This window comes from Columba livia, chromosome 13, assembly GCF_036013475.1.
Source record: "Columba livia isolate bColLiv1 breed racing homer chromosome 13, bColLiv1.pat.W.v2, whole genome shotgun sequence".
Classification (NCBI taxonomy): Eukaryota; Metazoa; Chordata; class Aves; order Columbiformes; family Columbidae; genus Columba; species Columba livia.
Window position 1 is genome coordinate 6280061 of NC_088614.1, and position 22789 is coordinate 6302849.

At 60.3% G+C, this 22789-nt stretch overlaps 2 protein-coding genes and 1 long non-coding RNA gene across 13 annotated transcripts in view; 1 reads left to right on the top strand and 2 right to left on the bottom strand.

Moving 5' to 3' along the window:
- Positions 1–47: 47 nt before the first annotated feature.
- Positions 48–5961, bottom strand: CDH15 (cadherin 15). Its single transcript, XM_065028742.1, has 14 exons — positions 5807–5961; positions 3861–4013; positions 3527–3682; positions 3315–3459; positions 3071–3231; positions 2821–2949; positions 2521–2706; positions 2192–2445; positions 1912–2054; positions 1605–1841; positions 1300–1539; positions 765–901; positions 544–699; positions 48–470 (listed from the first exon to the last, which is right to left on the bottom strand). The coding sequence occupies exons 1-14, from the start codon at positions 5855–5857 to the stop codon at positions 273–275; spliced, it is 2346 nt and encodes a 781-aa protein (XP_064884814.1). The 5' UTR covers positions 5858–5961; the 3' UTR covers positions 48–272.
- Positions 5962–10926: 4965 nt separating this feature from the next.
- ACSF3 (acyl-CoA synthetase family member 3) overlaps positions 10927–22789 on the bottom strand; it is a 59878-nt gene continuing 48015 nt past the window's right edge. For 7 of the 10 annotated variants that reach the window (XM_065028751.1, XM_065028746.1, XM_065028747.1 and 4 more), the window contains 3 exons: positions 14776–14910; positions 14074–14185; positions 10927–11198 (listed from right to left, as the gene is read on the bottom strand). In XM_065028751.1, coding sequence (XP_064884823.1) covers positions 11081–11198; positions 14074–14185; positions 14776–14910 — 365 coding nt within the window. In that variant the 3' untranslated portion in view covers positions 10927–11080. Of the gene's footprint in view, positions 11199–14073; positions 14186–14775; positions 15114–22789 lie in introns of those variants that run through there. The other 3 variants (XM_065028753.1, XM_065028756.1, XM_065028755.1) reach the window with 2 other exon arrangements.
- LOC135575339 (uncharacterized) lies at positions 12368–18480 on the top strand. Of its 2 annotated transcripts, none has more exons than XR_010465909.1 (3): positions 12368–12506; positions 15945–16137; positions 18038–18480. It is a non-coding gene; the product is annotated as an uncharacterized LOC135575339 (long non-coding RNA). The 2 variants fall into 2 exon arrangements; XR_010465910.1 differs by lacking the exon at positions 12368–12506 and adding an exon at positions 15111–15681.

The following is a 22789-nucleotide window of genomic DNA, read 5'->3' on the forward strand; positions in this document are numbered from 1 at the left end:
ATGGCACCCCCGTCACCAGCCCCCTTTTCTGGGGTGTTTATTATGGGGGGGAAGCAGGGGACCCCTCACCCTCACGGTTCTGCAGGGTCTTTCCCTGGGGTGTCCCCTCTGGGGGTGCTCTGCCTTCCTGCGGTTTGCTGGGCAGGTGTGTGCAGGTGTGTGAACTCCCACGCTGAGGCCTCGCTCGGTGCACATGTGTGTGCAAAGCCCCTGCACCTGGGCATCTCGTGCACACGTGTGTGCAAACCCCCTCTCACCGTCCCCCATCCCCACTACTGCCCGTACAGGTCTGCCAGGCGGCGGAAGCGCGGCCCCCACTCGCTCAGGTAGTCGTAGTCCTGGTCCTCATCCGTCAGGCTGGAGACGATGGAGCTGAGGGGGCTGGCGATGGACCCCGAGCCCTCGTAGTCGTAGATGAGGGCGGTGTCGTAGGGGGGGACGCTGGGGTCACTGTCGGCTGCCTCCAGCCCCTGCGGGGACAAGGTGACACCGCCAGCCTCTCCGGGGAGCTGGGTGCAAGGAGGGGCCGGGTCCTGTCCTCACCTCGTTGATGAAGTCCTCGATGTCTGAGGGGCTGCTGGGCAACTTGCGGGGGCCCGGGGGCGTGGCGGAGCTGAGCGGGGCGTCCCGGCGCACCGGGGGCTTGGCCCGCGGCGAGAAGAGCTCGGGGTGCCGGAGCTGGTTGATGTCGTAGGCGTCCTGCAGGATGCGAGGGGTTAGGGACAGCCCCCCCACCTTGGATCCCTCCCCCGGGTCGCGCTCACCTGGTCCTCCTCGCCCCCGCCCTGCTCGTCGTAGTTGAGGATGTTGTCGCGCATGTCGTCCCGCGAGCGCTGTAGCAGCCCCTTGCGCAGGGCCCGGCGGCGACCGCGCACCCCCGCAGCCCCCAGCCCCGCCAGCGCTGCGGGCATAGCGAGGGTGGGCACGGCGGGCACAGGGCGCGGAGAGGGGGGACACGGGGTGGTGGGGGTGCTGATTGGGTTGGGATGAGGTCGGTGGGGATGCAGGGAGGGATTTGGTGTGGGGGTGCTGGGCGGGGGGGTGATGGGGTGGGATGGGAGGTGAGGGAAATGGTCTGGGCGGGTCTTGGTAGGGGTGAGAAGGGGTTGCTGGGGTGGGCTGTTGGGGTCATGGGTAGGGACTGGAGGGGGTGTCCTGGACCAGGATGGGTGATGTGCCGGGGATGAGGTGACAGCATGTGCTGGGGGGGCGGTTGGCATGGGCGGCCAGGACCGGCACAGGGCTGGGGTGCCGGGGGAGCAGCATGGAGGGCTGGGGGAGGATGGTCAGGGGTCTCACCAAGGAGGAGGATGCTGCTGCCGAGGATGATCATCAGGGCACCGAGGGTGACACCGGCCTCAGCAGTGGCAGCAGCCAGGACACCGTCCTGACAGGTGCCGTCCCGGCCGCAGTGACACACCGAGAGGTTCAGCAGCTGCTGCCGCTCCCGCGGGGGGGACCCCGAGTCCCGCAGCAGCAGCGGGAGCGAGTAGAGCCCCTGGGGCAGCTCCGCCAGCACGGCCAGCACTGCATGGGTCACTGTGGGGGGACAGGGGTGAGCGGGGTCCCCCCCATGCAGCAGCCCCACCTCCACCAGCCCTCACCGTTGAAGCGGGTGATGCTCCAGTTGCGGGCGAGCTGGGGGTGCTGGGGGCTGAGCTGGAAGTGGAAGGGGGCACCGTGGGGGGGTCGGTCGTCGTCTGTGGCCCCCAGCAGCAAGCTCCCCCCACGGCCCGGCCGTCCACAGAGCACCCCGGCCAGTGGCTGCAGCAGCGGTGCGTGGTCATTGACCTCCAGGATCTCGATGGAGAGCGTGCCAGTGGCAGAGAGCGGGGGCTCAGCTGGGGGCACAGAGAGGGGGTTCAGTAGGGGACAGAGGCGGGGACGGACGTGTTGAGGGGGGCTGCTCACCATCATCGCGGGCGAGGACCAGGGCGATGTACCAGCCACCCTGCAGGTAGGCAGAGGGGTGCAGCAGCTCCCGCTTGGTGCGGACAGTGCCGGCATGGGGGTCCAGCTGCAGCCAGTCCGCTGGGTCATACAGCAGCGCATAGCTGTGGGTGCAGGGGATGCACACTGTCACCCCCCGCAAAACACCCGCCATGGGCTGCATACACAAGAGCCTGAACACAGTGGGCACTGGGAAGCAATGCGATGGGAGCGGGTGACAAAAGCTGTGTCTGGGACTCACGTGAGGGTCTGGAGCTGGCGGGTGTCGGGGTCACTGGCGGTGTAGGTGGTGACAGGGGTGCCCGGGGGGGCCCCCTCCAGCACACTAACCCGCCGTGGGTTCTCGCGGAAGATGGGCGCCTCGTTCACATCCCGCACCCTCACCCGCACGGTGGCCAGCGCCCGGGGGCTGGCGGGGGCCGTGGGCTCCAGCGGCCGCTCGTTCTGCACTGACACTGTCAGCTCAAAGCGGTCCCGCACCTCGTGGTCCAGCGGCTACCAAGAGGGGCCACGGGTCAGCTGAGCCATGGGACCCCTCCCTACAGAGCCTCCCAGCTGTCCTGGACCCACCTTGGCCACAGAGAGCACACCGTCATTGGTGTGGGGGTCAGTGTGGATGATGAAGGCACCCTCGGGGTCGCCCTCCAAGATGGTGAATTTGGCCAGCCAGTTGGGTGAGCCGGCCAGGTCCTTGTCGTGCACAAAGACCTTGCCCACGTCCACGCCAGCCGCCTGCTCCTCGACCTCCATGGAGAACTGGGGGGAGCAGTGTGGGGCTGGTATCTGCCCCCTGGGATTCTGCTGCCCTGGGGGAGATCAGGTCCCACCCGCTGACCCCCACGTGTCCCCACACCCCGCCCCAGCTGCTACCTCCTCCTTAGTGAACTCGGGGGGGTTGTCATTGATGTCCTCCAGGTAGATGACGGCCGTGGCGGTGGTGGTGAGCCCATCCCCAGACATGTCGGCTGCCTGCACCGTCAGGTTGTACACCCCCACAGTCTACGGGGAAAGATGGGGGCTGGTGCTGAGACCCTCCAGCTCCCCTGGGAGCCCAGAGGTCCCTCAGCTGATGGTCACCCACCCTGTCCCGGTGCTGCCCATGCCCCCTCGTGCCCTCTACCTCACGGTCAAGGCCGGGCCGCGCGGTGCAGATCTCGCCGGTTGTGGCGTTGATGCTGAACATGGTGGCAGTGCCCTGCTCCAGGATGGAGTACCGCAGTGCTGCGTTGTCCGTGTCGGGGTCATCAGCATCAGTGGCATCTGCTGTCATCACGCAAGTTCCTGCGGCCACAGGAGCATCCCGGTGGGTGTCAGCACAGGGGCTAGCTTGTCCCCACAGCTGCAGCCCCCCCGGCTGGACCCACCTGGCTCAGCCCCCTCCACCACGTGTCCCGTGAAGACGTCTTGCCGGAAGAGCGGCCGGTTGTCGTTCTGGTCCACCACGATGATCTCCAGGTCGGTGGGGTCCTCCAGCGTCATGCCGCCCAGGTCCAGTGCGAAGGCTTTCAGCTGTGGGTGCAAAGTGGGTGGGTCGGGGCCCAGCGGGAGGGTGGAGGCAGCCAGGCAACATCCTTACCCGAAAACGGTCATTCTCCTCCCGGTCCAGCATGGCGTTGAGGAAGACCTTCCCGCTGAACTTGTCGATGGAGAAGATGCCCAGGGGCTCCTCATCCACCCCTGGCCCCTTGATGCTGTAGATCACCCCCCCAGGCTGTTGCTTGTCCGACTTAATCTGCCCCGGGAAAAGCAGGGCTGGTGGTCCCGAAGCTGGGGTCTGTCCCCAACCTGGGGTCCCCACTCTGCACCGAGTCTCCCCCCATGCCATGTCCCCCTCCTGGGGTGCCCTCATGCAACTCCCCTGACCAGGGTGCCCCACACTCTGCTAGCTGGTGAGGGGGGTCCCTGCCTACCTGCACCAGGAGGTGGGGGATGCGCTTGTGGTTCTCCGAGATGCTGATGGGGGGGATCACCCAGGCCCTCTTCACCCGCCGCGGACCCTCGTGCTGCCACCAGGCCCGGGGGCTGCCCAGGGCTGTGGCACCTGGCTGGGCTGGGCTGGCACCCTGTCAGGGGGACATGGTGCTGCTGGTGACTCCGAAACCACCAGAATGCCGTGCAGTGCTGGGGCAGGCGGCAGGATCCTGGTGCACAGTGGAAGGGTTACAGTGCTGAGGTGCACGGTCTGGGGTGCACGGTGCCATGGTGCATGGTGCTGGGATACACAGTGCTGGGATACACGGTCTGGGGTGCACCATGCTGGGGTGCACCATGCTGGCACAGCCTGGTGGGGTTGGGTCTGGGAGAGCGGAGAGGCTACCCAGCTCCCCCATGGGGGTCCATGTCAGTCTCCTGACATCCTGATGTGACTGTGACAGGTGTCCTGCCAGGCTGGCTGGGAAGGGGTGCCCCACAAATGACCCCAGTTGTTCCCCAGGCACAGCCCCATAACATGGCTGGGCTGTGTCCTGTGGGACCCCTACGGTGGGGGTGAAGGGGTTACCCCAGGAGGGCAGGGTCTGGTGTGGCCCCAGCCCATGTCACCATCACCACAGGGATGAGGCAGCAAGGATGCGAGGGTCAGGGATCAATTTAGGCTGCACAGGTGGCCTGGCTGGGGCACAGAGCTGGGGTGCTGGGGGGGAAATAAGAAGATGGGGTGGGGGCTGGGATGGAGCTGGACGCTGTGAAGGGGGAGATTAGGAGCAGGGACTGGGGAGGCAGGACTTGGGGGGGCTGCAAGAGGGGCCAGGGAGCTATGTGGGTTAGGATGGGTTTAGGGGCTGTGAGGGACTGGGCTGGGGGTCAGCTGTTTGGGGGTGTGGCATGGGGTCCAGAGCTGTGGGGAGCAGGCGTGCGGCTGGGAGCTGAGGATAGGGAGTGGGGCAGGGAGGTGTGCATGCAGCCCAAGACCCCCCAGCTCCATGGCCATAGCACATTGGTCAGGTCTCTGTCCTCAGGGAAGGAGCACATCTGGGCACTGCCAGGCCCTGCACCCACATCTGCACCACCCCCACATCTGCACCCATCCCAGCTGCACCGCTGGGTGCCAGCGAGCACCGGGTGCCTGCATGGGGACCCTGCCCAGGGCTGGGGAGCGGAGCAGCAGGGATGGCTGTGCTGCCGGTCTCTGGGGACGGTGAGGGGCTGTGCGAGGGCCGGGGGGGGCTGCGTACCAGTCCCATGGGATGGACAGGACAAGGATCTTGTTTTCAGGCTGTGATGAGAGCTCTCCTGTGGCTTCCAGCTGTCCCTCTCCCCTCCCCAGGCAAGACCCCCCCTTTGCAAGGGGCTGCTGAAGCTCTGGGTGGATGGGCAGGGTGGTGGGGAAAAGGGGCATTCTGCTGCTGGGGGAGTCTGCCCCACAGATCCCCTTTCCTTCCCCTGTCCTGAGCACCTGGCTGTGGAGCCCAGGCCAGAACCTCAACAGCCCCGTATGGCTCAGGCCTGAAACGGCAGTGAGGGGCTCTGGGGGTACATGCATGGACAGGGGGGTGTAGGGGGGTCTGGGAGCACAGCTGGGGTGGGAAAGGGGGGAGCAGGTTGTTTCTGAGCAACTAACCCGCCCCCAAATCCCATCTCCCGGTTCACAAATGCAGGCCGTGTGCTGGAGCTGCAGGCTGCCCCCCGCTGCTACCATCTGTGGGGTGGGAAATGGCCCAAGAGGGGCACTGAGCCCCGTCACCCCCTGTCCTCATCCCCGACACCCCCAGGGACATGTTTCTGTGGGGTCTGGGGTCCGGCTGCCCACCAGTACCATGTCCAGGTTTCCCAACCCGACCGGTCTTGCTGGGGCACAGAGCTGGGGGGGGTCCCCATCCCCATCCTCATCCCTTCCCCATTTCCCCGCACCCCTTACCCGAGCACAGAGGGGGGCGAGCAGGCAGGCGAGGAGGAGCGGGGGACCCATGGCAGAGCGGGGTGCAGTCCGGCCGCCAGCCCTGAGCCGCTCGCCGGCCCCGAGCTAAAATAACGGCCGGGCTGGCTGAGTGACAGCACATGTGCTGCCGAGCGGGCCGGCCCCCCCCCGGCCCGGCAGCTGTCCCTGCCGCCCCCCCTGCCCGGAGCCTGCAGCCCCTGCCCGGCGGGGCCCGGCGGGGCGGGCGGCGGGGTAGCCGGGGGATGTTGAGGGGCCCGGGGGATGCGGAGGGGGCAGGGGAATGCGGGGGGGCCCGGGGGATGCGGAGGGGCGCGGGGAGGTCCCTGCTGCCCGGCGCGGGGTCGGGGCTGCGCGGCCCCCGGGGCAGGGCGGGCGGGAACGCGGCAGCTGTCGCGGGGCGCGCCCCGGGGATGCCGCGACGGGGTGGGCGAGAGACCCGGGCCCGCTGCCCCCGCCACCGCCGGGCCGGGACCGGGACCAGCACCAGGACCGAGACTGACACTGGGAGCGGGAGCAGGACAGGGACAGGAACCGGGACAGGGACAGGGACAGGCACTGAGACAGGTTCTGCCCGCCCCACTCCGCCGCGTCTCCCGTCGAGGCGAGCCCGCCCCTGGCTCCCCGACCGCGCCCGGGACCGGGGCCAGGACCGGTGCCTGGACCGGTGCCGTCTGCGCTGTCGGTGGGGCCGAAGCCGGTGGGGACTCGGGAGTCAGACAGCAGCGTCCCGCGGTGTCCCGGTCCCGGTGGGTTCCCACGGGGCGGAGCGGCCGTGGGCTGCTCCCGGAGCGCCTGCAAAACCCCCGGCCCCTCTGCTCACCGACCAGTGAGTGCCAGTCTCGGTGCTGCCCCCCGACTCCCGGTGCCGGTTCCGGCGGCTCCGCGAGGCCGCGGCACCAGGTGGCAGCATCATCCCGGCCACTGGCACCGACACTGGCGGTCCCCGGGGTGCCGCAGCGGGGAGCGCCCTCCGCCCGCCGGACCCGGCACCGGGGTCACGGCTGCAGCAGGGCTGGAGGGCCGCCCCCCCGGGCAGGGCGGAGGGGCCTGGGGAGGATCCTCGCCCTGCCGGGGAACCAAGCCGGGGCCTGGGAAGAGGTGAGGTGGTGGATTGATGACACTGGTGGCACCGCCATGTCCCTGCTCGGCTGCAGCGGGGACCCCTGCCCGGCCAGCACTGCTTCCCTTCTTGGGATTAGGTGCCCTTGGTGCCCTCCTGGCGCGGGACATCGTTTTGAGTGTGGTGACAGCATGGGGCACTGACACAGATAGGGCACAAGGAGCGGGAAAATGACACAGGATGCAGGACATGGGATGCAGGATGTCCTCTGTTCATCCCCAGAAGCTGAGTGGTGGTGGCGGGGCTGTTGGTGTCCTCAGGGACAGCAGGAGTGGACACAGAGCTGTGTCATGAGTGGGCGAGCATCAGGCACTGGTGACCGGTGGCGTGGCTGGGCCCTGGCACAGGCAGCGGCGCTCACTTGCCCGTCTGTCTGTCCAATCCCATTTGTCTGCCCCGCTTGCCCTGTCACCCTGCATCAGTGTTACTGTGAGGAGCTGCCCCGGTGGCACTGGCTGGGGGTCCTGGCAGCTGCCCCTGACCCTAACACGCTGTGGCAGCAGGGCAGCCGAGCAGATGTTCCCTGCCACCGGCACTGTAGCACGGGGGTGGCAGACGTGACGGGCTTTGACAAGGCGCCAGTCCCAGGTTGTGGTGTCGGTGCTGCCAGCCATGGGAGCTGCCTGGTGCCTGTGGTGTGGCCCTGGCTGTAGCACAGTGGCAGGACCCCCCATCCCAACCTCATCCCCACACCACAACCCCCTGTCCCTCTCTCCCTGCAAACTGGGGGTCCCACTGGGGTGCAGGGATTCCGGGTCCCACAGAGGCTGGATACAAACAGTGCCAGCCCAGGCCTAAAAACCCCCCTTGCCACGCCAGGTCAGAGAAGGGGTGACCCTGTTTTGGGGGAGGCAGGTCCTCCCTTCCTAGTTGCCACCCTCTGATCTGCCCAGACCAGTACAAGAGCTGTGAATGTTGGGACCAGTTGTGCCCGCACTGTGGGTGATGGGACCAGTCGTGTTCCTAATGTGGGTACAGCAGGACGAGTTGTGCAGGGGCTGGGGAGTCTGGGCAGTGCCCCATCCCCACCGTGCCCAGTGGTGAGGAGAGGGAACAGCCGGGAGCACAGAGCCGAGCAGTGAGGTGCCAAGTGCCGGCACAGCAGCCATAAAGCCACTGGAGCTTCGGTTTTTATATGGCAATAAAAGATAATGTCAGCTATAAAGCGCGAGAGCAGGTCCTGGTGTTCCGAGCTGCCCGTCGAGCCTGGGGCAGCTGGGGGGGACATGGGGGTGTGGGCTGAGGGTAAGCAGGTCCCCAAGTGCCCCAGGGTGGGCTGCGGGCATGGGGACACTGCAGCGGGGAAAGGGACACTGTGGGATGGCCCGCAGCAGCAGTGGGGCTGGTGTTATGGCCGATGCATTAAAGATGCTACTTTGGGTTGTTGTTGTTGTTGTTTTAATGATTTTATTGCGCGATGGCAGGGCAGGGCCTGGCAGGGTTTAATGAAGGAGATTGATGGCTTAATAGCCTGGAGCCATTACGGGGTAATTGAATGGTTGTGTACATATGATCAGGCCGTCGATGGGGACGTGGCTTGCAAGCGAAGTGCCTGGAGCTGCGGGGGGGACACGTGCAACCCCCATGCACCCCAGAGGGATGCAGCACAGGATGGCAAAGCCTTGGCCTTGGGGACCCCCCATGTGTCCACGATGTCTGGGCTGTGTCGGTGTCCTGGGGCCACATCCAGTGATGACAGGATGGAGCAGATCTCCAGGTTCATCCAGTGGCACTGGGTCACCAAAACTGGCCAGCCCAGCTCCCAGCCTGGGCTCTGGGCACCATAACCAGGTACATTAATGAGGTTTTAATTAACAGATCCCATCTACAGGGATGAACAGCGGTGGGGGAGCAGAGGTGGGAGCCACGGGGGCCAGCATGGGTAGCAACCCCAAAGTGGGCGCTGCAGCCATGGCCACCGGCACCCCAAGGCTGCACCACTGACCACCCTCCCTGCGAAAGCCACCACCAAGGAGAAAACACCGCAGAGCCACAGCCAGGTCCCCATACCAAGGTGTGAGTCAAACTACTCATCTGAGTGTGTGACAACCAGGTGTTTTACAGTATTTGCTACCTGTGATCATCCATCAAAGCAATCGATAGCGTTCCTGCAGAGTTTTATTAATGATCTTGTCACCGGGCTGGTGCTGGGTGCCTGGGGTTGTCGAGAATGATAGATCATTAAGAGCTTTTGCTGCTATTTATTCTCCAGTGACCTTGTCTCTCTCCATTGTTGCTTGCTTAAGAGTTATGAATGTGAGACATGATAATTTGATATTGATCTATTTGGTAAGTTAAAAAATTTACTGCATAGTTGATGTTTTAACAAAGGAGCTGCTCGGTCCCTCCTGCAGACCGGTGAGAGCCGCTGGTGCTGTGGTGCGGGGACAAGCCAGGCATCGTGCCGGTACAGCCACTGTGCCCACCAGGCACGGGACAGCGAGGGGTGGCTGCAGGAGCTTTGGGTGTCCCCGGTGTCCCTGGGGAGCTCTGTCCCAATGCCTTCTGAGCCTCAAGTACCAAAATCCAGGTGCTGGCACTGCCCTGGGAGATGCTGCTGTAGGCAGGGTGCAGGGATGGACAGAGCGGGTGCATGGCTGGGAATGGGATGGGGGGGCTGCAGTGGAGGAAGCATGTCCCCATCTCTGTCCCCATCCCTGTTCCCATCCCTGCTCCCTCTGCCCAGTGCCTCGTGTCTGCCAGGTGTCCCCTCCATGTCACGAATTGTCCTCCCAGATGTCTGGGGCTCCGCTGACCACAACAAAGGTATTTGATTTAATTGCTTGTGCTCCCCATTCCTCTTGCCCACTCTGGTGCCTCCAGAGTCCCATCAGCTGGCGGGGAAATGTGGGGCTCCCTGTCACCCCCTCAGCACCAGCCCCACACCCCACAGCCCCGCTGCCACCACCCAGTCCCTCCTGATACCTGGGGGATGGACCCCCAGGACACGGCCACCGTCCCCTCCTGGCGTTATCGATCCCCATCGCTCGCTGCCGCGTGGCCGGCAGCTCACGCTTGAAGTCAAACAGGGACAAAAATCTGTTTATAAAGGTGGCGTTTATCGACACCGCCTGTCCTCCAGGAAATCGATGACCTTCAGACACGGGTGCAGGTGTCAGCACACATACACAGGAGCACGTGGGGACCGTAATTCACGCTGCATCTGCCCCCCAGTGCCTCCGACACCCTGCTTGGCCCCCCCTCACCTGTGTGCCCCCCATGACTTGCACCCCTCGCCATGCCGTGGCCATGTCCCTTCCTCCCCTAGTCTGTCCCCCTCCGTTGGGGGGGGTCACAGTGGTCCCCAGCACCAGGGGGGGGGGTCTGTCCCAGGGGTGCCAGCACCCGTTCCCTGCCATCGCTTTGTGCGGTGACACAGCTGGCACAGGAGTACCTGGGTGGGGAGAGGCACAGGGTGGGTAAGCACAGCTGCTATTTATTTGTGATTTGGTATTTATTCTTCATGCTGTTGGGAAATGGGAGGTGGGGATTGGTAGGGCAGGAGGGTGGGTGGTAGCAGGTGATGGGGTATCCCATGGAGAGTAGGGGCCCAGGGGTAGGGGTGGGACACGCACTCTGGGGCTTTCCCTCTCTATAAACCTGACTATGGAGAGAGCTGCTGAGTCCGTGGGAAAGGGCAAAGAGGAGGAAAAATTACCAGGCACCACGGCAGCTGGCTGCAAACAGGAGTTTCATCTGGCGAGTAATTTAATCTGGTGATGAGCTGCACGTGGCCTGAGGCAGAGCTATAAGGGTGCAGAGGTGTTTGTGGCGTCACCTTTTCACCTGCCTCCCAGCACCTACATGGGGGCTACGCAGAGCAACTTCGGCCAGCATGTGCTGCTGCTGGCAGAGGTGGGGTCCTGCCCCCCAGCATTGATCCCCTGCTGTTCTGAGCCTCCTGCAAACAGCTCCTGTGCAAGGTGGCCCTACAGCTTGGGCTTAGTTCAGCCAAGGAGGAGACCACACAGGACAAATCTTGCTTTTATTGCACTTTATTCATGGACCAGACTGCAATGAGCCCAGAGCTACTGCTGCTGACTACTATTGGGGACGCGTCAGTGCTGCTGCAGAGTAAGGATGGATGCGATGGAAGAACCCCCGGGCTCCCCATCCTGGCCTGGGGCTGTGCGCTAGGCTGGGTAAAAACGCTGCAGAAGCTCCTTCTTGTTGACTTTTCCCATCTGATTGCGTGGGATCTCCTCCACCACAATCAGCTCAGTGGGGATGGCGTATGGCGCCATGCTGTCCCTGCAACGCAGAAGCACAGTCTGTTACGGCTGACAGAGCTGTTTTTTACACTGAGGGTGGTGAGAGCCTGGCCCAGGTTGGCCAGAGAGGTAGTGGATGAACCATCCCTGGAGACATCCCAGGCCAGGCTGGACGGGGCTCTGAGCAACCTGAGCTGGTGAAGATGTCCCTGCTCATGGCAGGGGTGGCGCTGGGGGAGCTGGGAAGGTCCCTTCAGCCCAAACCATCTGTGATTCCAGCCCCTTCATCCTCAGAGCCTGATCCAAGACAGACCCACTGGGGATTTGCTCCAGGACCCTGCATTGCAGTGCCCAGCCAAATCGCCCTGGCTCTCCAGGCAGTGGGACCATGGGACAGCAGCTTCAGTGGAACTCTGACCATGCCCTGGTTCCATCCAGGCTCAGTGCTGACCCCAGGAGTGCAGCAGGGCTGAGCTGTCACAGCGTTCGCTGGTCACACATCGCTGTGCTGCAGACCAGGGGGACTGGAGAGCAGTCCCTCTGCAGGATGAGCTGTCCTGGGGGCACCCACGGTGCCAGCAGCCCCTAGGAGCCCACTGATGATCTTATGAGCTCATCTCTGCCACCATTTTGCTCCTGCCTGTGCTGCCTGGCCAGACCCTGGACGCAGCTCATCACTCACTGTGTTTGGGGCTGCCCATGGACCCCAGTACCCGGCCCTGCTACCACATTCAGCCCCATCGGTGGGGATGCTGCCTGTGCAGGGTCCTTGGGCTGCCAGCTCTGCCATGCAGCAGCCTGTGAGCACAATGCACCCCAAAACACCCACCCTGCTGCGGATTTGTCGATTCTCCTCGTTAGCAATGGGGAGGGAAAACAGCTCAGCAGTGTGACGGCTGCCGGACCCCCTGTGTGCTGGTCCCCAAGGAAGATACTGCAGGTGGGTCCCCTCCCTGTGTTTTGCCATGTACTCCAGCCCCTGGGGGGTCTCCCTGTTGCAGGAGGGAGCCTGAGCACTGAGCGTTGTCCCCGTGCGCTTTGCTGAGCGCGGAAGGGGGGCTCTCCTGCCTTCTGCTGCCTGTGTGTCACCAACCTGGGGCCAAGCCCAGCTCCGGCAGCGTCCTGGCACTGACTCTGATGCGAGGTGCCAAGTCTGCTGAGCCCTTCAACCATTGCCTGCCCTCCTCCCCCCGCCTGCCACCAGCACCCCCGCCATATGGATGCCACTAACTCAGGATGGCGCCTGTCGCCGGGAAGCACGATTGGAGGCGAAAGCCGCAAAATGAATCACTCTGAAGAGGGACATGTGTCTCCTGCCAGGGAGTGTGAGAAAAAGGGCCAAACAAATGTAAGTGACATAAAAAATAAAGGGGAGAGACAGGGTGAGAGGGAGAGGTGGGGGGGAGCCTGGAGCTGGCACTGGGCAGGGAGCAGCAGCCCCGAGGGCCCTGGGTGGGCGGCTGGACACCCCCAACCCTCTGGGGGTTTTGTTTCAAGGGCTCCTGACCTTGCTCAGCACTGGCAGAACAGCATCGTGTCTGCCTAGAGAGCTGGAGATGGCGATGGGGACGGACACACAGGGATGAGGCGGAGCAGCCTGGGACGGGGAGTTCAGGGACACCCAGAGCAACACCTGAGTGACCCACAAAGCACAGCTGTGGGTGGTGGAAGAAGGGATCTGCGGGTGTCATGGTGTCCCTTAGGGATGAGCAGCCACCCCACAGCATGGTGACGATACCTCTCCCCACTCTCCATCGCTCCTGCTGAGGTTGGGGGGGGTTCCGAGATGGGGGATCCTGGAGCACCAGACCCCATACGGACCAGGACAGGCTGAGCCAGGCTGGGAAGGGACATCTCAACTTGCAAGGGGACATCAGCAAACCGAACAGAAGCTGCTGGTGGCTGTGGGTGCCCGGGGAAGAGCAGGAGTCCCAGCGGGTTTCGGTGTGCACAGCACAGAGGTGCCAGTGGGGGTGGGACATCCCAGCAGGGGCTTGGCCCCTTGCCCCAGCAGCCACCCCCGTGGGTTTGGTTTCTTTGTTTGCTTCTCTTCCCCCACAACATGACGGTTTAATCAGAGCAGCAGCCGGCCAGCGAGCGTCTTCCTTGCATGTGCTAAATCGCAGTCCCCCAACTGTGATTTTTGCAAATCCAGGGGAAATCTTTAATTGGCTGCTGTGCGGCCCCTGATGAAACAAGTGCTCCTGCCGCTTGCAAAATAGCGCCAGCCTTGCCAAAAATATCCACCGCCTGAAGGAGGGAGTCGCCAGGAAAAGAAAGAATTTGCTATTAAATATTTTGCTAACGGAATATTAGTGATAAACCTGGTGATTCTGCTTCCTGGCTCTTGCCTGCTTATGCTCCCATGGCCCGTGTCCGAAACCTCAGTGCTGGCCATTCTCTGACCGATTTGAAGCAGAAGGTGCAGGTTTTGATGCTGAAACCTTGCAGGATGCAGGCAGCTGCTCCGTGCTGTGCTCATGGGTACTGCAATGGCTCTGAGCGAGGTTCATGTGCTCTGGTGTCACCCTGCTCTCCAGACCCCACAGGAGATGTCTGGGATTAACTGGGGCCTGGGCTGGTGTCCAGCGCAGCGGGGGGAAGGTGAGCAAGGGGTGATTGCAAAACCCAGGGAAGAGCTGAGCAAATGTTCTCACTGCTGAGAAAATGTGGAGCTTCCCCTGCCCTGGCACTTGCTGGTGGCTGAGTTCAGGGCTCTGGGGTAAGAGCTGCTTGGTCATTTATCAAAGGCGCTTTTGGGGTGAGAGGCCCTTTTATTTCCATTATCTTAGTGGAGCTAAGTTGGAGCTGCGGTTTTTTCTCTATCCCCAGAGCCCGTGGCACTGTGTCACCGCCAGGGCCGCTGCAGGCTCGGAGTGTGCTGTCCCTGTGCTGCTCACCCCGTGGTGTCGTACCTGGCCCAGTCCTTCAGGTCCTTCACAGAAAGCATCTCGCCCTTGCGCAACTGCACGACGGCGCTGACCCGCTGGCCCCACACCATGTCCGGGGGCCCGATCACAGCCACGTCTGCAGAGAAAGCAGAGGACCGAGGGCTGAGCACCCCAAGCGATTCCTGGGGCTCAGGGAGAAGAAGGACTTGACACTGGCAGGTGCCAGCGGCAGGGAAGGGCAGCGCGTGGAGGATGCTGTGGGATGTCAGTATAGGAAAACTATGGGATTTTTGTGCTGACACCTTTTCCAAGAAAAGAGCTTTTCATCAAGGAAAAGGCAGGAAGCCCCATGGTTTGAGTGAGTCCAGGGGGAGGAATACGATGTACAGGGTGGTGTGGAGCCGGGGGCAGCGCTTCCACCCCCTCGTACAGGGTCACGCACAAGGGCAGGATAGATTTAATTATAGTCTCATTTCCAAAATCAGATGAGAGCTGCTGCTGACTTGGCACTTGGCCGCAGGCTTCGCGGCTTCAGCCCCGAGAGACAAGTAACGGCAGCTTCAAACGCAGCCTGCGCTTCGCTCGGCCCCAGCCTCGCTAACGGGGGGCTGGGAAACAGCCCCCAGGCACGAGCCCTCGGGCAGCCCTGTGTCTGCACCGGCTGAGCTGGGGCTGGGGCCGCGTCCCTGTCCCCCCCACCGCGGGACCCAGGGAAGAGCAGCGTACCTGTGATGTGTGGGTGTGCAAGCAGATGCCGTTCCACCTCCAGAGCGCTGATTTTGAACCCGCCGTTTTTGATGATGTCTACCGAGGTGCGGCCCTTGATCCAGTAAACGCCATCTTTGTATGCTGCCGTGTCCCCTGGAAGGCAAAGTGGGCTGATCGGGGACCATCTCCTTGTTTCTCCTCTGCCTTTCCTGCCATGTGGATGTGACAGTCCCAGCTCCCTATTCTGGCACATGGGGATGGCCACGCTCAGTGACACCCATGACCATCTCTGCAGGGACCTCAGGGACGTCAGCCTGCTCCCAGGGACATGCCGAGATGACACAGCCACTACTTTTCTGTGGAGGGACAGGGAAGAATTAGACTGTGCGTCCAGAAGCCCTTTAATACAGAAGCAACGGACACAGGAGCCATCGCTGCAGGTGGATGTGGTCCCCAGTGACCTCCCAACATGGACCACAAGACAAGCAGCTCCGGCTCAGCCCCTTCCTCATCTCATCTGTCACAAAGACCTCAGTTGTCCCATCCTGGTAGGACGTGACTCCTCCTGGACCTCTGCCGCCTCTGCCACTGCTGGGGCTGCTCAGCCCCCATCACATAGTCCCCAACATCCTCTTCCTCCCACCTGCTGGCCCATGCAATGAGACACCAACCTCCAGCTGCCTATGAAAGCCATGGCGAGTGTTCCCCAGCACTTCCAGCACCGTGTGTGTGTCCTGGCCGCAGTCACCAGCCCTGCCACCCCTTTGCCCTGAGGACACCCAGCAGTGAGGGGTTTCCCTCCGATTCCTGTGTGGCTACTGCTAATAACAAAAGCTGGAGGACAACGCTGGGAAGACGAGACTGTCCTGAGCAACACCTTGACTCCAACCTGTCCCTTCTGCGGGGGGACAAGTCGTGTGGCAGGTGTGACACAGTAATTAGCTGCTGACACCAAGGCTGGGAAGATTGAGAAGCGAGGTCACGTCAGCACAACCTGGCTAAATGCTTAACAAGCTGGCGCGCTTTGATAGCTGCTTAAGATGATTACTCACATCCTGCTAATAGAGCCTTTGCCAACCAAGGGGGGGTAAGGGGGAGCTGGGGACCTCTCATTTCCATTTCAGAGCCTTAATGGCAGCACCGGGGGGGCCCTTAGCATCAGTCTCCATCCTCTCCTTAATTGACAGGTGCTGCTGTTGTGTCCGCACACCCGGCCCGCTCCCCGCTGCGGCTCCGCTCCCAGACCTCATCTCACCACTGTCTGGAAGGCTCAAATGCGGAGATGACACCGAGATTGGCAGAGCAAAAACGCAGCTTCCAACAAAGCGGGGTGAACCTTTGCTGGAGTTCCCATGCTTGCTTGCCTTGCTCCATCTCCAGGTACACATTGAAAATCCAGGGCAGGAGAACAGCCTGGGGTTCCACAGCCCAGGTGGACCTGCCCAGCCTCGGGTTTGGGGTAAGCTGTGCAGGTGGGCTCGGGATGGGTTGAGAGCTGGGGATTCCATTGGGTGGCCAAGAGAAAAGCGTCCCCAGTGCCAAGGACCATGTGGCCCCTTGTTCTCTCCTACAGAGATGAGATCCCCACTTCTCCAGGGGACTCAGTGTCACCCAGCAGAGATGAGGACACCCCACCATTCACAGAATTCACAGAACAGTTTGGGTTGAAGGGACCTTCCCAGCTCCCCCAGTGCCACCCCTGCCATGAGCAGGGACATCTTCACCAGCTCAGGTTGCTCAGAGCCCCGTCCAGCCTGGCCTGGGATGTCTCCAGGGATGGTTCATCCACCACCTCTCTGCCCAACCTGGGCCAGTATTTTACCACCATAACTGTAACAAATTTCTTCCTCATCTCCAGCCTGAATCTCCCCTAATCTCAAGTCGCTGAACTCCACCTCTGTCTCACTCCCCTCCTTCCCAGTGCTCCTTCTGGCCCTCCCAGTGCTGCCTTTACCCCCTGGTGTCCCCCAGTTTTACAAAACACTCTTTCCGGCTGTGGAGTTTGTATGTGGTGTGTGCAAAGGCAGCAAATACCCAGAGATTTCTGGTGTCAAAGCAATGAAATATCAGCATCAGTTGTGAAATTTGGGCTGCTCACCCCAAGCTCAGTTGGCACATGCCAAAATCCCGACCAGCGCATCCTGCTCAGTTCAGCCTGGGAATGATTAATTGTGCCCGTATTTGCCTGCCTGCCTCTTGGCGCTCTTATGGATATTGAAGGCTGTGTGGAATATTTTTAAGTTTTGGGGGGAGTTTTAAACTAATGCTCTCTGAGTGTTTGGCTGCTCGGGTTTGAAAGGAATTCATGACTGCTGTGATAAACTACCTTCTGCGCCCGGTACCGCTGTGGCAGGTGTGACTGACACAGGACTGGAGAGTGAACATTAATTAAAAGGTGGCACTAGGGGAGCAGAGAGACATGAGCTTTGGCAGGGACATCAGGAGCTGCTTATTGACACAGAGAAGACAGGGAGAGGAGAGGGAATTCAGCCCTGGTTCAGTGATACACAGTTCCCCTGTTGCTCTGTAGGACTGAAGCACAGGAAAGCTGCCACACTGGCATTTTCCCCTGTGCTGTGATGGGGAGGATGGTCCCAGGGACAGGTCCTGGGTGGGGACAGGAGATACACATCCCTGGGTGCCCTTGGGTCTGCTGGGAGGTGTCAACCACAGTGGTTTCTCTGGAGCCTGTTTGAAAAGCAAAGTGCCAGGGCAGAGCCCATCATCAGAGTCTCATCTCCGCCCCACTCCTGTCCCCCCATGTACAGTGGGACACACAAGCCCCAGCAGATCCCATTCCTGTGAGGGAATTCTCTGGGATTTGCTGTCGGCAGTGGGATTTTGGGGCATAGCTGTACCATAACCAACCACTGAGCTGGCAGCAGCCAGAGGTCCTGGCACCATGTGCCACCAAGGGGACACACCTTGAATCCTGGGTTCAGTTTTGGGCCCCTCATGCCAAGAAAGGCCTTGAGGTGCTGGAGCAAGTTGAGAGAAGGGAACGGAGCTGGGGAAGGGGCTGGAGCACAAGTGTGATGGGAGCGGCTGAGGGACCTGGGGGGTTCAGCTGGAGAACAGGAGCTGAGGGGAGACCTTCTGATCTCTGAACTGCCTGAAAGGAGCTTGGAGCCGGGGGGGTCGGGCTCTGCTCCCAGGTAACAAGCCAGCCCTGCGTGGCATGGCGGGCGGTTGGCATTATTATTGTGATTACTGTGAGCTTCTGGGACGAACTCTGTAATTTTCCCCCGTCTCTTTCTTTCTGTCTCCTCTCTCCCCGAAGCCGAGCATCATGCTCTCGCTGTCAGTTCCCGTGCTGACAGGCCAGAGCTCGCTCCGGGGAACCGCCACCACCGAGGACAGCCACATTACCCTCTGCCCCGCACCATCTGCTACCAGCCCGGCACATCAAGACAGTCTGTGCGCCAGCACATCCAGCGCAGCAAAGGTTTCCTGGGGATTTCCTGGGCCAGCGAGACTAGTTAAAAGGATGCTGTCGTTTGCTTAATGACTCTCCCCCACATGCTGCTGTTTAACAGTGCTAAGAGTGTCGTTTCCAAACCTGGCACTGCACCAAGGGCCTGGGGCGAAGGTTGTGCCCGACTCCCTGGGGCACCTGACGCAGGTCCCTGTGCACAAGTTCCCCAGCCCTGCAGACAGCCCTGCTGCTGGCAGCGTGCTCTGTTCCCCATTTTTTCTGCTCCATTATTAAAGCTGCCACCTCCAGCAAGCTGCAGCCCACAGTGCTCTTTGCCCGGCAGCCTTGGAGCACTGTGCCTTTGTGGGTGAACAGAAGTGATGGGGAGGATTTTTGAGCAGAGAACAGGGCTTTTCCCCCATTAAATGACACCACCTTCCAAGCCACCTTCCTGCTGTTCCTCCTTTCCAGCAGCCGTGCCGGGGGCTCTCAGGGAGCAGCGCAGGGACAGGAGGGATGTGGTAGAAGCAGTTCACCAAACAGTGGCTTCAGCACGTGTGATCCTGCTCCTGAACCACCAGCTCTTCTTGTCTGAAATGGAAACAACTGCTCTAGCTATCAGCAGGCCCTGCAAACTCCTCAGGGCAGGCCTCCCAGGCTGCAGGATATCTTGTCCTCCTACCATATCAGCCTTGTCCCCATTCTGCCTCAGGAGCTGCCCGGCACTATGCTATTGTTTCAGGAGGATTGACGTGAGCTTGCAGCAGTGAGACAACCTCATTTTGGCATAGTGAACCCCAGCAGCACCCCATCACCTCTCCATCTTCACTCCCAAGCCCTTCTATCCTGCGGCACAGGGACACAGCAGCAGGTCAGGACAGTCGTGCCCGCTCTCAGATGCTCCCCCAGCATGAAGACAAAACAGTATTTCCTTCCTTGCAGGCAGCTGTGCAGGGAAGGAGATTTTGGCTGATGAGAAGGTGAGTGTCTCTGACACCACATCCCCATCTCTGCGTGCCCCGGCCACCTCCAACTGGGCTCCTTTCATCAGACAAAGCAGCCAGTGGCAGAAACCGCCACCACACATGGCTCGGTGCTGGGGCTGCGGCGCAGCTGATGCTGGCAAGGCCGTGGGATTATTGTTTTCCTGACAGCAGCCGTCACCGCTACCTTTGGATTGGTTTCAAGATGCTTCGTGGGCATCTGTTCCGCGAAATGTTAAAGGCTCTGCTGAGCTGCATACTGAACAGGCTCCTGTGCCGGGTGGGCTGCACTTTGCTGGAGTTTCAGACTATTATCTATATAGAGATATTTAAATAAATATATATATATATATATAATAATAATAGAATGGTTTGGGTTGGAATGGAACTTAATGATCATCTAGTTCCAACTTCCCTGACATGGGCAGGGACATCTTCTACTAGACCAGGTTGCTCAAAGCCTCATCCAACTTGGCTGGTTATACATACATATGTGTGTGTATGTATGTATATATATATATAAATAAAACCAGGCATCAGGATGGCTCATTCAACACCTCAAAGTGAACTGTGGACATCTCCATCAGCCTGCAAGCTCAGCAGGTACCACACCACAAGCTGGTATGAATCATGCCATGAACCATCAGGCACTATGTAAGGTATAAAAGACCTTTTCCAGGTTACTTTTATTTTTAAAAATGAGGCTTTTTGGTAAGAACTGTTTAGAGGTAAGGGTTCTCTATAGATAGCTACTTGGCAATGGCTGTAGGATTGTAGTTTGGTTGCCCAAACCAACTTTAAGAAGCAGACACATGGCAATGGAAACCCTATTTCCGAACTATTTTCAAACTTAAACCCCAGAGTTTTCTGCAAGAAGGTTCTTCACGTTGCAAAGTACTTCTTGCAAAGATGTAAAAGGCCCTCGTGATTCTGCAACTTGGTTTGTGCCCGTCCTTTGCAGCGTGGAAAGACCTCCCAGGGACTAAGCCACAAGAGCCTCTTTGCGCCCAAGAGCAGAGTTCCAGGAGCAAACCTACCCTGGTTATGAGCCAACTCCCTCGCCCATGGGTCAGCTTGTTCCGGGCAAACACAGCAACGCTTCTACATCAAAGGTGTCATGAGCAAATATTTGAACCAAATATTGACCAAGAGAACACTTTGGCTGGCAAATGAAATGCTGAGCAGCCTGGAGAAGCTCTGAGATAGCAGAAGTGCATGGGAGAAAAATGAGAATTTTTAGGTAAATCATGAGGAATGATGACTTAAGCCCAGTCTAGACGCAGAGCTAGAACTGTCCTAGGGTCTGCTGGAAAAACCCAGTGAACAGTGACAGTGTTGCCCTCATAAGGGGTCTGCAGACACAATGACCCTGTTCGCCGGGGACAGATGTCACTCAATGCCTAGAAGGACAGCAAGATGAACAATTGTTTGGTAACGTGTCACCAGCTTTGTGACAATGACAGTGTTGGTTGCAATGTGTGAGCTGCAGCTGTGGCTCTGTGAGCTGAAAACTGGCACAGCAAGATGACAGGAGAGCAATGCAGCACCACGCCGACCCACAAACTGTCACCTGGCCTCTCCTGGCTTCCGGGAGGTTTTTCACCATCCCCACATTATTTATATACCTATTTCTTTGCTCTTAATGCTCCCCAGAAGAAATGTGGCAGGCGTTTCCCAAGCAGATGGGAAGCAGGACAGCACGGGCACCTGAGGACGCGCTGCAAGGTTTGCAAACCGAAGCCACGCAGTTCACCAACACCACGAACAGATCCTGGCCGATTTTGCTGTTTGCAGCTGCGATATGGAAGATTCGCTCAGGACCTCCCTGGCTGTGTTGTTGGGTAGGGTTGAAGCTGGGCAGATCTGGCACCAGTAACGTGGCAGGGCAGCAGTGGGGAAAAGCAGGAGGGAAGGGGTGTTGGTGCCTGGGAGTCTGTGGTGTCGGAGGAGAAAGTTTTGTGTGTTATCAAACCTGGTCTGGCTTGAGGACGTGGCCCCTGGAAGGCAGGAGAGTTGGGACACTGGTGACTCTGTCCCAGCACCCCGCTGCGAATGTCCCTGCCACTCGAGGCCACAGTTACCTGATGCTTTTGCACACCAATTGCTGCACAGCAGAAAATGCTGAGAAGTGTCAAAACATCCCTTTGAAAGGGAATCTGTTTGGTTAAGAGAGAAAACTGGATTATTTTTATCTTCCTGCCACGGTGGCAGCTAATGCTCTCATGGGTGCTCCAGAGCCTTGCTCAGATGCTGCGGAGCATCCCCTTGCACTGGGCACAGCCCTTGCTCTGGGGAATGGTGCTCTGGGGCAAGGCTGGGTGTCCAGTGCTGTCGTCACCCATCCCAGTGACTACAAAGTGCTTGTGGGCCCAGCAGGCTGGACCTGCCGTTTTAATAGCTCCCTGGCTGCTGGAATAGCTTTTCCAGGTTTGGGAAGTGCCTGTGGAGTAAAGGCGCGGGTGAGGAGAGCAGGGAAGCAGGCTGGGTCTGCGGGGCTGGCAGGGAGGATGCTGGTGGGCTCTTCCCTGTCTGCAGCACAATATGGTTCCAGTACTTTCTAATAATAATTAGGCCTGTTGCTGTCAAGGAATCATTCCAGATTTTGCAATTTAAGCCTTGGCTTTCAAATGCTTTGTGCTAAGCCCAGTGCTCCTCGGGGAGCTGGGCTGGAGAGTGGAGATGTCTCACGGCCACTTTTCCAGGAGACACAAAGAATCATTTTTGTTGGAAGAAAACCACAAGTTCATCAAGTCCAACCGTTAACCCAACGCTGGCACTAAAATATGCTCCTAAGAACCTCACTGACCTGCAGAGACATAGAAGAGACCTGTGTGGCTGCCCATCTGGTGACAGTTCCCCGGGATGGGGCAGGATGGCAGGGCCATCTGCAGAGGCCAGCAGACCTCGCTCACATCCCATAATGTGCCCTGGAGACCCTGGATGGTCCATGAGGAAGCATCCTGCTGCAGCATGGACGCTGTCCCATGGCCATGTCCCCAGCCCAGCTCAGGGCCAGCTCTGCTGTTTCAGGGGCTGGACCAGCCCCATCACCACCATGAGAAATCAGCACCGGCCGCTCCAGCTGCACTGAGTGGAAAAACAACTCCCAGCCAGCCCCGTTCCCGGTGCCGGCAGCTGGTGTCGGGCTGTCAGGGGGTACCGGGGGAAGCAGGGTGCCCCCAGCTCCGTGCCACCAGCAGCAGCGAGCGCCAGGCCCTGCTGCCACGCTGCTGACGCTCCTGCCGGGCTCACACCTGCTCTTTTAGGAGACTTTAAGTTTTTTGTGCTTTTTTTCCCAAACTCCAGGAGGAATCCCCTGCTGTCAGCTGCTCTCCTGGCACCACAATCCCTCATTTCCAGAGATTTCGTTTCAATGAGGCGAGGTGCTCACCCTCCTGCATTCCTCCACTCTGCCTTTATCTGGAGAATCGCTGCTCTCACCAGATGAGCGCGTCGTGTTGGGGCTCCCAGCTGGCAGAGCCCCGGGAAGCTCACAGGGAGGCAGTCAGAATGATCAGTCTTTGCCCTTCTCTGATGCCTTTTAGCCGAGGATCTCAAAGCACACCAATCCAGAGGCTTAATTAGGCAGAAATGGGAACAGCTGGTGGGATGCGAAGTGGCCTCGCTGGCTGCT

Coding starts and splice junctions, on each gene's coding strand:
- CDH15 (XM_065028742.1), bottom strand. CDS start 5,857: ATGGGTCCCCCGCTCCTCCTCGCCTGCCTGCTCGCCCCCCTCTGTGCT. Junction 3,232..3,314: donor GGTGGAGGGGGCTGAGCCAG/GTGGGTCCAGCC, acceptor CTGTGGCCGCAG/GAACTTGCGTGATGACAGCA. Junction 1,842..1,911: donor GGTCCTCGCCCGCGATGATG/GTGAGCAGCCCC, acceptor CTGTGCCCCCAG/CTGAGCCCCCGCTCTCTGCC.